The sequence below is a fragment of the Hyperolius riggenbachi genome, chromosome 10 (genome assembly GCF_040937935.1).
Source record: "Hyperolius riggenbachi isolate aHypRig1 chromosome 10, aHypRig1.pri, whole genome shotgun sequence".
NCBI classification, from domain to species: Eukaryota; Metazoa; Chordata; class Amphibia; order Anura; family Hyperoliidae; genus Hyperolius; species Hyperolius riggenbachi.
The window spans coordinates 45,445,021-45,460,689 of record NC_090655.1 but is presented as its reverse complement, the minus strand read 5'-3'; the positions used below and the strand labels follow the sequence as shown (position 1 = coordinate 45,460,689).

General features: G+C 41.9%; 1 protein-coding gene across 1 annotated transcript in view; it reads right to left on the bottom strand.

The window, feature by feature from the left end:
* LOC137535949 (trypsin-like) overlaps positions 1-7,750 on the bottom strand; it is a 31,946-nt gene extending 24,196 nt beyond the window's left edge. Inside the window, exons 1-2 of the mRNA XM_068257838.1 lie at positions 7,705-7,750; positions 2,834-2,984 (exon numbers count right to left, since the gene is read on the bottom strand). Of these exons, the coding sequence (XP_068113939.1) occupies positions 2,834-2,984; positions 7,705-7,744 (191 nt within the window). The 5' untranslated portion in view covers positions 7,745-7,750. The remainder of the gene's footprint in view (positions 1-2,833; positions 2,985-7,704) is intronic.
* Positions 7,751-15,669: the final 7,919 nt, after the last annotated feature.

Below are 15,669 nucleotides of genomic sequence, written 5' to 3'. Positions count from 1 at the left end.
ACCATCCATGATGTTATTAGGTCAGTGTTGATCCATGTCTTAAATCAACCATAAAATACCCCTCAGAAACAATTATCTATTATCCAATGTGTTTTCTTACCTCTTGGTTGCCTTGTTAGACTTCTTTATCCTTGAAAATATTGGTTTTAATATTTTTAGTGTGACCCCCTTTGACCTTTTTTTATAACCTACCCTCTCATTTTCATTTTAAAAAAAAAGGTAAAATAAACTTCAAGAGAATATAAAGTAAATAAAAGGACACTATGTTAACAGAATATTCCTGAGGAGTATTTGAACATGTATCTTAAATAAACTGTATCAGCAACTGTATATAGACTGCAGATGAAGTCTGCCATGGCAGGTCTCCATATAAGTAAAAACCCTCAAAGTGCCCTCCGCAGAAGAGAAACCAAGTTACAGTGAATATCAGGACTTTTTTTTTTTTAGGATTTTCTTAAATTGTACCGAAGAATTATCTTCCATAAAGGTTCTCATGCTGTGGCTAATCTTTAGTCCACTTTTAATTAAGTTTGAACAGAATTATCTTTTCTTTACTTACGGTGTACTACTTTTTCATTTGCTAGGGCGCAGAACATAGATTTCAACCTCCCTGGCAGTATAATTATTTCCTCATTTTGGGGTCTAAAAGTGGTGAAATTTTTTCAAGAGCCCCTCTTCCACATCCCTACCTTATGTGTCCACCCCCCACCCTTTATATTGTAAGCACTTGGCAGGGTCCTCTTCCCCCCTTCTTGATCTCTTATCCCCAGCTCTGACGCCCTTCCCATGGACTAATTTGGACACAAATAATTGGGTCTCTGTAAAATCACATTCATGGATAGCCTTGTGCTATGTTGTTATAACCGTTTGCTACCTCTCTGTCTGTCACCCCTTTGTTTACATTGTATGTATCCCTATTTATTGTCCATCCCTGCGTAATATGTTGGCGCAATGGCGCTTTATAAATACAATAAATAATAATAAACCCTAAAATAACCAAAACAAGATCTGTGGTTATACCTGCAAAGACTCACCACCGTGGGATCCAGCGCTGCAATTCTCCCTTTCGCCCTCCAGGTAGCGCTGTACCCCTATATTGTTATTGCCGGCTGTCATCATGACAGACAAATGGCATTCTCCTCAAGGGGTTCAGAGCCTCCGAGGCCCGGAAGAAGAATGGCTGCCAGCATCTGGATCTTGGGGGAGGTTTAGGTGAAATGTCTCAGTCTGCATACATCCTGGCGGGTACTCGGGGTTACCGCCAATGAGATTGAGTGGGAAAACAGTCATTTGTTCTTTACTCCAAGTTCCAAGTTGTAAGCTACCCCTTTTATTTATTCTACAGAGCTACACAATATGTGGCCACTTAAAAGACCCATAAAGTAAAAATAGGCAGATGAGATTCACAATTGTATCTATAGTCCTAATTATGTATGGGGTGTTCCTGAATTCCCATAGTCTTATTATTTAATTTGAAAAGTTAAAAAATATACATTTAAAGGTAATGGTCAGTTATTTAAAGTTTGTGCAGGTCTGATACAAACAAGTCTCCAAACTATTGCACTTTTATCTGTTCCTTGCTCTCAGAAGTGTTTTTCCAGCTACACAGAAGCTATTTTGGCCACTAATTAGTTTTCAGTGTGATCAGACTGCAGAGGGATTGTAATTTAGAGGCCTAAATGAATAACCCTTACAGTTAAAAAAACGAATGCAGCTACTAATACTACTGGGGCTGTACATTCTCACTTTTATCTGTAACGATTGGTGTCAGCATTAACAGAGTTCTGATTATTAGGTGATCTGCAGTATCAACTACAATGCAGATATATACCTGATTAATATGGTGATCTGCAGAATCACCTATAATACAGATATACAAGAGCTGAGGAGGCAACCAATAGCAAAGAGTGTAGATAGGTGTAGTGCTTGGTGCAAACAATAGTACTGATAGGTTTGACTATGCCACACAGAGGAGCTGGTGGGCACTAACAGTACCAGACCCCTCACCAGAGACTAGGGCCCCTCTGGTGAGGAGTAGTAGAGTAGTCAGACTAGCAGAGTTTGGCAACAGGCTGGCAGATAGGGTACAACGTCAGAAGGCAAAGACAAGAAGGTTGTAGCAGGCAGAGTCAGCAGCAAGATCAGATGGGCAGAAGTATAAAATCACTGAGAGTAAGAATAGTCAGAACAAGCAAGAGTCATAACAGATAATACAATTTTCAATTATAATTATGGCTATCAAACAATCCTATCACTGTGTGAAATCCCCGGTTTCCTCCCAGATCAAAGCACACCAGATCTATCTAAGGTCTGAGCGCTAACACGAAGTATTCAGGACAGCAGACAAGTTGCTACTGAATCCACCATGCTTAAGAAGCTGAGGAGACCCCTGAGGCACGCCCACCGCACCTCAACCAATCAGCGGTGGCGAGCGTGCCCTGTGACGTCAGCCGACCAGCCGGTCAGCTGACGCGCCTCCTCCTGGCATAAAGATCCTGACGGTGAGCGCGTGCACGTGCTAATGCACCCCTGCGAACAGCAGAGACACCCTTCCTCTGCGTGCTAGACACCCGAGGTGCGGGAAGACTGGCAGGCAGAGAATCAGAAGCAGCTGCGGTGGTAATGCCATTCACCGCCGCTGCTATGTCGCTATTCATTACATTATCTCATGATGTTTCATGTTATTTTAGCATCACTTTAAATAATAATAATTACATGTATAAAAATGGGTTTGTTCCTCATCATATTTTGTGTTACATTTGAAGTAAATATTGATGTGATTAAATTCTTTGTTTAAATAGACTCTGACACTCTAAGGGCATTATTTACTTACTGTTTATGGCAATGGGCAGCAGAGACAACCCATAGGCTGTTAATCAAGGACCCGCCACAGAAGTGGTAGCCAGCATTCAGAGATACCTGCCAAGGCACAGAATTCTTGGCACAGACGGAACCTCCCACAATCTTGTCATCGTCAAAGGCAGCTGAAAAAAAAATATTTCGTGGAAAACATTCTCTGTCTATGTAAGACTATAGAAAGAAAAATCTGCCACAACATTGATTACAAACGTACATGGTGCAATAAAATGATAAAGTGAATAGGCAGATTTCAAGTTTGGAACAGATATCAAGATTAGTAAGTGATATTAAATGTATACAATGGTTTAAATCTGTAGATAGAGGCTTGAACAGAGATGTAAATAATTTGTATGCTGGGGTGATGCTTTCAGAATTTATTTGCCACATTTATGTTTTGACTAGAGGTAACGGGACTCCGAGCAGTGCAGAAACTATGGAAAGATGCACATCATTTTAAAGCTCTCTTTCTCCTCTTTCCAATGATATATAAACCGCCGCCCTCTACGCCTTTTAGTTTTTGCTATTTTCGTAATTGAAATTGCCGCGGTCGCAATTTCGATCGCGAAAATAGAGAAAACTAAAAGGCGTATGGCGGCGGTTTATATATCATTGGAACGAGGAGAAAGAGAGCTTTAAAATGATATGCATCTTTCCATAGTTTCTGCACTGCTCGGAGTCCCTTTAAGTGCTGCCAAAATCTCCCAGGGGATTTTGGGGGTTATAGTAAGCATTCAGCCACAGGTATGCAAAATTTTAGGTGGGGCATTAAAGGGAACCTAAATTGAGAGGGATATGGATGTTTCCTTTTAAACAATACCAGTTGCTTGTCAGCCCTGCTGATCTCTTTGGCTCTTTGGCTAGTGGCTGAATCTCACACCTGAAACAGGCATGCAACTAATCCAGTCTGACTTCAGTCAGAGCTAGGGATGCTCGCTGGATTCCGCGGAATTGTTAATTCCGCGATTCCGGCCGGAATTAGATCAATTCCGATTCTGGCAGTCGGAAAGGAATTGCTAAACCTCTGAAACAGAATTCCGCGGAATTTTTTTTATTTCCGCGGTATTTTCCGGAAAAACACAAAAAAAGGAGGAGGAGGAGGAGAAGGAGAGAGAATTTTTTAAAAATTTCCGACGGAATCCGGAATTCCACGGAATTTCATACAAATCCGGCGGAATCTTCAGAGCGACGGATTTTAACACTGACAGAATGCGTGATATCCGGCTGAACTGAATTTGCTGCTTCCAATCATCCCTAGTTAGAGCACCTGATCTGCACGCTTGTTCTGGGGCTGTGGCTAAAAGTATTAGAGACACAGGATCAGCAGGAGAGTCAGGCAACTGGTATTATTTTAAAAGGAGAAATCCATATCCTTCTCAGTTTAGGTTCCCTTTAATAATTAAGAGGTATCTGAAATAAAAACAGTTTTTTTTTTTGAGACTTCAGAGTCCCTTTAAGCAGTGAATTCAGAATTTGAGATCTTTCCAGGTCAGTCTGAGTCCTAGGGTGTATACACACAGGTGTGACTGACCAATTTAACCACTTTTATAAGTATGAAAGCTTACCTACGCAATCTGTTCATAGTATTCAAAATTTGTTGGCCCACATACAAAATGGAAGTAGTAAAAATGCCCAAATCAAAACTGGATATATGTATCCACCCCTAGGCATGTAAGGAATAAACAAGGGGTCTTATCTATTTGCCAGAAATACCATATATATGTATGGGTAAGCTCTTCTGCACATATGCCACGCCTCCCACACTTTTGGCCTAAAAAATAGGTCAGAAGGTATGAGCTACCAATTGGCCACCCCATCTGTGCCATAGCCCCTCCTCCTAAAAGATTGTGCATTGGAGCATGCAGGTGGCCGGGTGCAGGGTGCATGCCGTAGCATGCTGCACCATATATAGCTATCTATCCTCACTCCAGCTTGCATCCTCTAGTGCACAGGTGTCGAACTCCAGGCCTGGAGGGCCAGATCCATACCAGTGTTTAGGATGGACTGAGAAAGAGAGGAATGTGTTCTTCCTGATGGACCACACCTTCCCTGATTCAGACCCATCAATTCATTTGAGCTGTATCAATAATGTGTGAGGATCTCGGCCCTCGTAGGACCGGTTTGACATATCTGCTCTAGTGTCTCATGAAACTTCAGAACCGGCCACTAGAGCTCCAAGCTCATCGTTATGTGACTGCAGTGAGCCGGGAGCTTTAGCGGTCAGTTCAGAAGCTGCAAGTGACAATAGAGCATGCAAGTCAGAGTGAGGTGAAGCATTGCTCCAATGCACATTGTGCATACAAGGGCCCTATCATGTGTCACCTGTGATTTATCACGCTTTTTCCTTTAAGTTAGCCAATAAATGGCATCACCCTGATTTATTGCTTGCTACTTTAACTAATGGCTAACATTTATACAATAATCCACTGTTACAGTAACAACAACTATAGTAAATTATGAAATCATTAAAATTCCACTGGTTCTGATTGCTATTGCTGTTTTATGTGTATTATTAACTATTAAAAACAGTTGACAATTTTGTAGATGATATGCATAAAACAAAATTTTATAGAGGAATGCATTAAAAAAAAAACATTACAAAAACTATTTCTTGAAAATAATGTTGAGACTTTACAACAACTGATATTGTACTTTATATTAGAAATACTTTCTCATTACATTATACATGTTAATATACTGAATTTATAATGTATATATTATGCCCAGGTGGCTTGTAAATTTTTACCAAAGTCATTTTCGAATCGAAAATGGTATTTTTGATATTGAGAATTTTTTTTGCAAAAATAGCTTGTAGAAACACGAAACTGCAGAAAAACTATATTACCATTAAACAATTTACCGCAAAATGCCAAAAATCTATAGTTTTTTTGCAAAATTTTGAGAAAAGTGCGGAAAAAGCAAAAAAAAACCAAAACTTATTTTTGATTGCATTTTTGATCAAAATCTAATTTAACATTATTTTTTTCTGAAAAACAATGTGAAAAGAATATTGGCATTTTTGCTTATCACTGATTATGCCATCTTACGATAAAATATTTTACCCTCATGCTGAAATTAAATTACTATTTTGTTTATGTTTTTAAAGATATTATTAAATGTACACAAAAGATGCTGGTTTGCCCGGCACTCAGTAGTGTGTGTGTGTGTGTGGGGGGGGGGGGTGAGTGGGTCCACTGCACCATAATATAAAATGAAACTCCTTCCTATTCCTCTTTACTGCTTGGTTTGTGTGTATGGGAGCGTGCAAGCAGGCTAATGCAGTCAACAATCGATTCACAGTACATGTAAGACAGTCCGTGCACCGCTTCCTTAAAACACTTTTATTTTCCCATTGATTGTTCATCAGCAGACAGATAGGCACATATGCAGTTTGCAGCTTGTCACCATAAATAATATGAAACGATCAAACCTGTGCCAGGGACGGGTGCGGGAGTGTGACCAGGGGATGAGAGGACGGCGCAACAGCCGTTTCGCGCCGGTGTGGCGCTTGTTCACGTGCGGATGTCCTAGGGCAAAAAGGACATCCGCACGTGAACAAGCGCCACACCGGCGCGAAACGGCTGTTGCGCCGTCCTCTCATCCCCTGGTCACACTCCCGCACCCGTCCCTGGCACAGGTTTGATCGTTTCATATTATTTATGGTGACAAGCTGCAAACTGCATATGTGCCTATCTGTCTGCTGATGAACAATCAATGGGAAAATAAAAGTGTTTTAAGGAAGCGGTGCACGGACTGTCTTACATGTACTGTGAATCGATTGTTGACTGCATTGACTCCCACCTCCCTCCTCCCTCCTTGACTCCCACCTCCCTCCTCCCTCCTCCCTCCTCCCACCTCCCACCTCCCTCCTCCCTCCTCCCACCTCCCTCCTCCCTCCTCCCACCTCCCTCCTCCCTCCTCCCACCTCCCTCCTCCCTCCTCCCACCTACATCACAGTTAGCAGACTGCAGCCAATCAGGCTGCACTCCCCCACGGACCCTCGCCCCCCCCCCCCCTATAAAATCACAGCAGCACCGGCCATGTTCTCAGTCTCCGGCTGCTGCTGTAGTGAGAGGAAGGGAAAGATTGCTGTAGAGACAGGGACAGTTAGCTAGGTGGTTCTTTATTGCTGAAAGCACCCCAAAACAAAAGACCTTTTGAGGGCTCATATTGTTCTATTGTGTGTGTGTGTGTTTTTTTTTTTTGTGTAAGACGCTGCACACAGGCCAGGCCACAGTAATTACTGGGCCTTGCAGTTCGAATATACTCTTCTATCTGTTACAAGCCAGCAAACCAGCACATTGTCTATCATCATAAGCTGTGCTTAGCTTGCAACTGTATTTGTGATTGATCTTACTATAGGATATCTGTCTGTGTGGGTTACACACTGCATACAGGCCAGGCCACAGTCATTGCTGGCTTGTGCAGTTCTACTATCCTCTTCTATATTACAAGCCAGCACACTGTCTATCATGTAGAATACATGCAGAATTTGCATTGATATTGATTGACATCCCCTTAGTGCTATGCAATGCCAAGTCCAATTAACGGATTGGTATTGCAATTAAATTGGCATTCTTTTGCAAAAAAACTAAAAGCATACAAAAAAAAAAAAAAAACCCAGAAAAAAAGTTGTATTTTAATCTTTAGTATTTTTAGGTCCTCAATAAGTTAGTCCTGTGGGTTAATCCCAGAAATGTAGCAACTTTAGAAGTTATAAAAGCAAACACTGATGTTTTCACAAATTAAGATTAAAGAATCCATTAACATTAACTGCAGAATAAATAAATTGAAATTGATCTTACAGATCATAATAATCTTTTTGAATCCATATAGAAAAATACTAACCAACTGCTCCGAGGAGCACACACACCAGAAGAAGCTTCATGTTGGCAACTACGACTTAACTGGCATTCAGCACTATTTATGTAGCTGTGCATTACACTTTACAGTAAATGTTCCTTTGATATAGATTATGATTTAAGTGCGCTGTACTTTTTATCAATGTCCTTGCTTGTGTTTCTATTTTTGAACTTTAAGTAATGTGTGCATTTTCCCAAAGGGATCGATATCTAATTGTGAAACCATTGTAAACAAAGTTAAAGTACGTCTTTAGTGTATACACACTCTGAATTTGTTTTTGATGGGTTTTTATTTTTAGACATGAATATCGTTAATTGTTTGAATTGTTAAATGAAGTTAAAGATATTTTTATTAGACTGTCACAGCCAAGATGTCAGGAAGTCATATAAATAAGAAAACTTACAGAGTAACTTTATTGAATATAACTTGATGAATAAAATTGCTTATTTTTTTAAATATTACAGCCAGCACATGTTAAAGGATACCCGAAGTGACATGCGACATGATGAGATAAGCATGTGTATGTACAGTGCCTAGCACACACATAACTATGCTGTGTTCCTTTTTTTCTTTCTCTGCCTGAAAGAGTTAAATATGAGGTATGTGTGAGAGAACGCGGAAAGACCGCCTCGTGTGCTACTGAGGAGGCGGCTGATTCCGCGTCCAATGCGGTGGTTTGCACGCGGAAGTGCGTGTCTGGTAGCAGGGCAGAACGCGGAAAAGCTGCCGCATGCAACAACAGTAAGGCGGCTGGTTCCGCGTCCTGCGCGGTGGTTTGCACGCGGCAGCGTGTGTCTGGTGTGGCTGAGTCTGTTAGTGCACACAGGCTTAGGAATACGCGCGCGCGCGCTGAGAGGCAGAATTCTTATACTGGGCAGAGAGAGTCAGCTGATCAAGCCGATCAGCTGACTCCAGAGCAGGATACTATTGGTTGATCAATTAGGGGTGGTGCTGGAGAGCACTACTCCATATATAGTTACTGCTGGCCAGGTGCAAGTTGTCTGCCGTTGCGAACACTACGTGGAAGCACTCAGACCTTAGTCAGATCCTACAGTGTGTTTGAACCAGGTGGACCTGGGAATTTACACTGAGCCAGATTACTTGAACTGTTATTCTGTTTATGCTTAAGCTAGTTTCAGGGTGTAGAGACCAAGGACCTCACACCCAGACTAGGGAACTGTATTATCATTTGTGTTATTCTCCAGACTAGTTCCAGGGTGCTGAGACCATGGACCTCGCACCCAGACTAGGGAACTTGTGCGATCATTTTGTTATACATCAGACTAGTTCCAGAGTGCTGAGACCACGGACCTCGCACCCAAGACTAGGGAACTTGTGCGATCATTTTGTTATACATCAGACTAGTTCCAGGGTGGAGAGACCACGGACCTCACACCCAGACTAGGCATTGTTTGATATCTGTTATGACTTATTGCTTTCTTGACTACTCCTCTGTCCTCTGATTCGGTACCTCGCATATCTGATACTCCGTTGCCAAAGCCTACTTGCCTTGGATACCGAATCAGCCTTCTGTCTTTGTACTTTATCTGTCCGTGTGTTACCGACCAGGCGTGTCTGACCTCGAGAGCTATCTCTCCCCTTAAGAGATAGTCTCCAGATCAGAGAGTGACATCCACCTTCAGGTGTCACTCACTCTCTGGCCCTTCCTGTCTCCAGCCTGACTCCACCCCTTGGAGAGTCTCAGGCTGCTGGAAGGTTCCTGTGCTCTCAGAGCAGTGTTCCTTTACTGTCTATATCACCTGCTCAGCAGGTGCATTACTCAAAGTACTACTGTTACACCAAACACTTACATATCCTTAGGTGTCCAGAGGTTAGTAATATATCTGTATTATCGGTGATTCTGCAGATCATCAATAATCAGGTATATATCTGCATTCTTGGTGATACTGCAGATCACCAATAATCAGATTCTCTCTGCGTGCTGACACCGATCATTACAGTATGTGAGTGGCTGACTCAGACAGGAAGTGACTACAGTGTAACCCTCACTGATGAGAAATTCCAACTACAAAACACTTTCCTAGCAGAAAATGGCTTCTGAGAGTAAGAAAGAGGTAAACATGGGGCTTTTGTTTATCAGTTAGGGTCACACTGTAGTCACTTGCTGTGATTCAGGACTGAGTCAGCCCCTTATATACCTGATATTTAACTCTTTCAGGCAGAGAAAGAAAAATAGGAACACAGCATAGTTATTTGTGTGCTAGGCACTGTACATACATATGTCTATCTCCTCATGGCACATGTCACTTCGGGTATCCTTTAAATTTACCAGCATTACACAAATGATGAAGTGAGAAATTATTTTTTCTTAAAGCGGACCCAAACCAAACATTTTTTTTAATTCAAAACATTTAGTTGCACCACTCTGACACATACAAAGATAAACACTCCTTCAAGCCTTTGAGCATTTCATTGCATGTTTTTCACCCTTCTCTGTACATAACTAGGGTTATTCAGGTGGCAGCCATTAGCAATTCCTCCTTTGCCGGACACCACCTACTCCACCAGTTTGCCGGATTCTGTGCCGGCAATATGAAAGGAAGGGAGGGGTTCCTCCAATAAATATAAAATATTTTATATTTATCATCATGCAGCTGAAAAAAGGCTTCTATTTATTATTGTAATTTAGAAAATAGATTTTATTTCTGAAATCTTGTATTTTTAATTTGGGTCCACTTTAACTCTCTTAATACAAGCAACACTTACATTGCTTGCATAATAAGCAATGCAAGCGTGACATGTATTAAATGAGTTTTGCTATTTGTTCAAAACAGATCTAGGCTGTGTTCTTTTTTTTTCTTGCTGTAAGGGCTGGTTCAGAATGGCGTCTGAACCAGCAGCAGTGGCACAATCTCACTTAAAAACTGCCTTCAGCAGTGTGAGATGTCTTTTGATCATTTTACTGTGTTTTGACCCCTGCAGGGGGACACAGAAGTGCCACACTTAGGTGATCCTGGAAGCCACATGTAGTTTCCAGGACTAATCCTCTAGATTGTAAGCCTTTGGGCAGGGTCCTCCTCCTTTTGTGTCCTACCTGATCATGCACCTCTATTACTGTACACCCATGCTATGCATCTGAGTGAACCTAACTTGCCTAATCTCCATGCTCCCATCCAGTGACTGACTAAGCATTACCTTGTACTCATACTGTGCTGCGTGATCTGGTTTTTCTTGTATTCCTGTATTGTCGTATTGCTGTATGTCACCCCTAAATATTGTCTGTAACCTAAATTAATGTCCAGCGCTGCGTAATATGTTGGCGCTTTATAAATACAATAAATAATAATAATAATAAACAAGAGGATTGGTAACAATGAGATTGATCGTTGTGTTTGCAGGAAGGATTGTAAAAACATTTCCAACATTCTAAAAGTGTTGTTCATTCATTTAAATGGACAGCACTTGAGCGACGTAATGTCACTTAAAGGAATACTATCGATTCACATATTTTTTTCAATTGACACAGGAATTGTTTGGGAAGTGCTGCTAAGTACTGGTGTATACATTTTAGTAGCAACTTCTTTGTTTACTGTTAGCAAAATACATTCAAAGTTTACTGACGCCAAAACTGACGGCTGGCTGAGCCATGAGGAGAGGGGAAATCCCCCTCACACTTGATCAGTTAACTCTATGTGTAGCACTGTGTGTGACAGAGAAGAGAGCTCCCAACAGCTGCAGCTCCTGTGTCCTGTGTTTCTGACTGAAGTGTCTGAAGAGAGCAGAGGAAATGTAACTAATTGTCACAGCTTTTTCATACTGTTTTTGCTTTCAGAGTTTGATATGTTTGATATTTGCTTTCTGCAGTCTGATATGCAACTCTGGCTGTGCATTGAAGCAGACACCCCTTCTACAATTGATTTGTCCCAATATAGCTAAATCCTACCCTCAATAAATTACAGCTTTTGCCTCTGATATTTAACATGAAAAGTAGGAAAATGTTTACACAGCTACTTAGACATTATTTGCACACTGTCATTTTAGAACACTTGGGTATTGATAGTATTCCTTTAATGCTGTTTCAAAGCCATTGTAAACTGGTCGTAAGGGCTATAAAGCTGGGTCTGTTATTTACACTTTCTCTTCATTTAGCCTTGAAATGTAGGCTAACGCTTACTGATGACTAAATAATTCTGTAAAACTCTTACAGGGCATGGAAAAATATACAAATGGTCAACTGTTGATAACATCTAAAAAATTCATCATTCCTCTGGGAAAACAAAAATGTTAAACTTTTCAACACAAAATAAGACTCTGGGGGCTATATGAAATTCTCTTTTTCACCTGAGTTTTCTCCTAGGAGATAATTTTTCATCTTTGATTTTAAATTAACTTTCCAGTACTTTTCAACTAAAAAAAGCACCAAAAAGTTGGTGAAAAAGTACTATCAAAATTATTTTATTATATTGAGCATTTTCTTGCTTTCTGGGGGCTTGAAGGGCATTTTATTGACAAGTTCTGAAAATATCACCTAGGAGAAAACTCAGGTGAAAATGTGAATTGCATATGGCCCAGGGTTTCCAGGAAAGTCCTATTTAGGTAAATGCAGTAAAACTAAAAAAGAGCAGAGAATGGAAAGGGAAAGTTAGGGAAGCAGGAGCACCTCATCTGTTATTTCTTTTTGAGGGAAAATACAGTATACCATAATATAAAATAATACTCATATTCAGTGGTTGTCCAATTGCAACTGGATCTCATGGAGAACAGTGATGGCCCGACAATAAAATTTTCCGTTCACGAACGTGAACTCGAACTTGTCACAAAGGTTCGCAGACCGGCAGATCGCACAAACCGCCATAGACCTCAATAGGGAGGCGAATTCTAAAACCTATAGGGACTGTTTCTGGCCACAAAAGTGATGGAAAAGTTGTTTCAAGGGGCCTAACACCTGAACCGTGGCCTGCCAGAGGGGGAGCCATGGCAAAAGTCCCACGAAAAATTACATAGTTGATGCAGAGTTGAGTTTCAATCTCTAAAGGAAATCACATTACATTCCTACAATTGTGGAATAAAATGTTGCTTTAAAATGTCCGGCATGTGTGTACATGTCCATCAGATAGTGTAAGGGTTAGGCCCGCTTCACAATGACAGACCAAACACTGCGTTTACTGCACCGCAAAGTAAACAACCATAAAGAGCTTTAGTTTATGAAGTGCACCCAGTAAAGCAGCCTAAAAAATCCCCAGCTCCACATAGCCTGTCCTAGCACCCAGGTCACACAGATACTCATTGATAGCTCGTTCTTGTCAACATGAGTGTGAAATTGCATCGAGTCTGGCTGTCATAAATTACCCACTTCAGGACCACGGGCTTACACCCCCCAGTGACCAGGCTATTTTTTTACAATTCAGGGCTCTGCAGCTTTAAAAGCTTGCTGCAGAGCCATACAACGCGGCACACAAGTGAAAAGTGAATCCCCCCTCCCCCCCTTCCTTTTACAAAGCTCTGTTGTGGGATCTGATCGCTCCTGTAATGTTTATTTATTTTTGTATTTATTTGTTTATATTTTTTAATACAATTCTCTATTATTTTGTTTATTTTTTTTTCTCCCTCCCCCTGATCCCAGCATTTCAGCTCTCATAGGCATCAGCAGGTCTCCAATCACTAATGTGTGCACTAAACACAGAAGAGAGAAAAACAAAAAACAGAAAAAACACATGATGAGGTGTATTGTGCAAGTTACTATATCATCACTAGTAGCAGCAGTGTGAGCACACCTGTCTAAAACAGCTAAAGTCAGTGGTACACTGTGCAGAGTCAGACACACAGAACTGCGATATCACAATAGCAACAGAGAAAAAAAAAACACTTATTATGATGAGGGGTATTGTGCAAGGTACTGCACTAGCAGCAGTTAGAGATGGCCCGTAAGGTTCAGCGCGAACTTATTCGCGCAAACTTCGGTGGTTCGCATTTGCGGTGAACCGTGAACTATATGCGAGTTCGACCTGCCCCTATACTACATCATTAGAGTCAACTTTGACCCTCTACATCACAGTCAGCAGACACAGGGTAGCCAATCAGGCTACACTCACTCCTGGAGCCCCCCCTCCCCCCTTATAAAAGGCAGGCAGTGTTGGCCATTTCACTCACTCGTGTGGCTGCAGAAATTAGAGAAGGGAGAGCTTGCTGCAGAGACATTAGGGAAAGCTTAGTTAGGCTCTTGTGTTAGGCTTGTTAGCTTGCTCCTTGCTGATACTTATTGCTAAAAAGCGCTCCTCAACAGCTCTTTTAAGAGCTAATGTTGTTCTTGTGATCTTTTTTTTTGTGTGTGTGTGTGTGTGTGTGTGTGTGTGTGTGTCACAGACACTTGTGTTGCATATACAGCCCTGTCAGTCAGTCTTAGCTGGCCCTTGGCACCTTGGTAATTCCTACTGTGCCACTGCCAGGCCCAGCACATTCAGTGACTACCTGTGTGTGTGACAGCTGCACATTTGTAATACCAATCCCTGCATACCTGTTCAGTAGTGCACCTACCTACGTGACCGCAAGCAGTGTTATATTATATACCAGTCACTCGCTGCACCTGTTCACGGTACCTGTGTGTGTGGCAGCTGCACATTTGTAATACAAATCCCTGCATACCTGTTAAGTAGTGCACCTACCTACGTGAGCGCACGCATTGTTATATACCACCAGTCACAGCACCTGTTCACGGTACCTGTGTGTGTGTGACAGCTGCACATTTGTAATACCAATCACAGCATACTTACCTGCTCAGTGCACCCATCTACGTGAGTGCACCCAGTGTTATTACCACCAGTCACTGCACCTGTTCACGGTACTTGTGTGTGTGACAGCTGCACATTTGTATTACTAGTCATTGCATAATTGTTCACAGTGCCTGTGTGACCGCACGCTGTTTAAAATACCAGTCACTGCATACCTTTCACTGCACCTGTGTGACTGCACATTGTATTAGTCAAGTCAGCGCATACCTTTCACTTCATCCCCCCGATATGGACAAAACAAAAGGCAGAGGCAGAGGCAGACCCAGAGGCAGGCCACCCGACAGGTCTGTTCGAGGCCATGCTGGCGTGATTTCGTGCGGCCCTGGACCAAAGTATAGTGCTCAGAAGAAGGCCCATCCCATCAACTCCCAAGATTGTCAGGACGTGGTTGACTATTGAACACAGAACACCTCATCTTCCACAGCCACCAGTGCTACTACATCACCACATCCGCTGCTTGAAACTTTGCAGGAGTTATTTGGTGGGGAATTAACTGGTTCACAGCAATTATTGTTACAACAAAATGAAGGCGCTAAGCAAGTTACACCATCTCATATGTCTAAATTAGGCGACACTATGGACGTAAGGTGTGAGGAGGAGGCTGATGAAGTACCTGCTGTTGATGCAGTTTTGGAGGTGTCTGATGCAAGCGAAGCTGGGGAGGATGATTATGATGATATGGATCTCACATGGGTTCCCAATAGAGGAGATGAACAGGGGGACAGTTCATAAAATAGAAAAAAACGAGAGCCCAATATGGTGTAGTATCTTAAAGACAATTGGTAAGTGGTTTAGTGAGAGAATTTATACTCACAAACATTGGTTACCATTCAGGCAACCACTCAATAGGCAGGTGAGGAGATTAGACCTGTCCTCACTCAGGATTAAGAAGTCGCTCTCTGTAGTAAAGAAACAAGAAAGGGGTAGCACTCCCCTCCACCAGGAGTGGACACAGAGTATTTGTATGTAGAACAGAGGTGCCAGCAGGATACAAGTCAATAACATTTGTAAAAATTGCTTGGAGGAAGTGGTGGGCTTGCCTCCCAAAAGCAGACACGAGATCCTGTCTTCATATAAATCAATACATTTATTATACGGTACCAGGGATGCTCATCCAGATCCCCTGTACCCGGGTAACCCGAGTATCCGACCATTTTTCCGCTATCCGGGTCGGATCCGGATACCTAGGCCCAGATCCGGA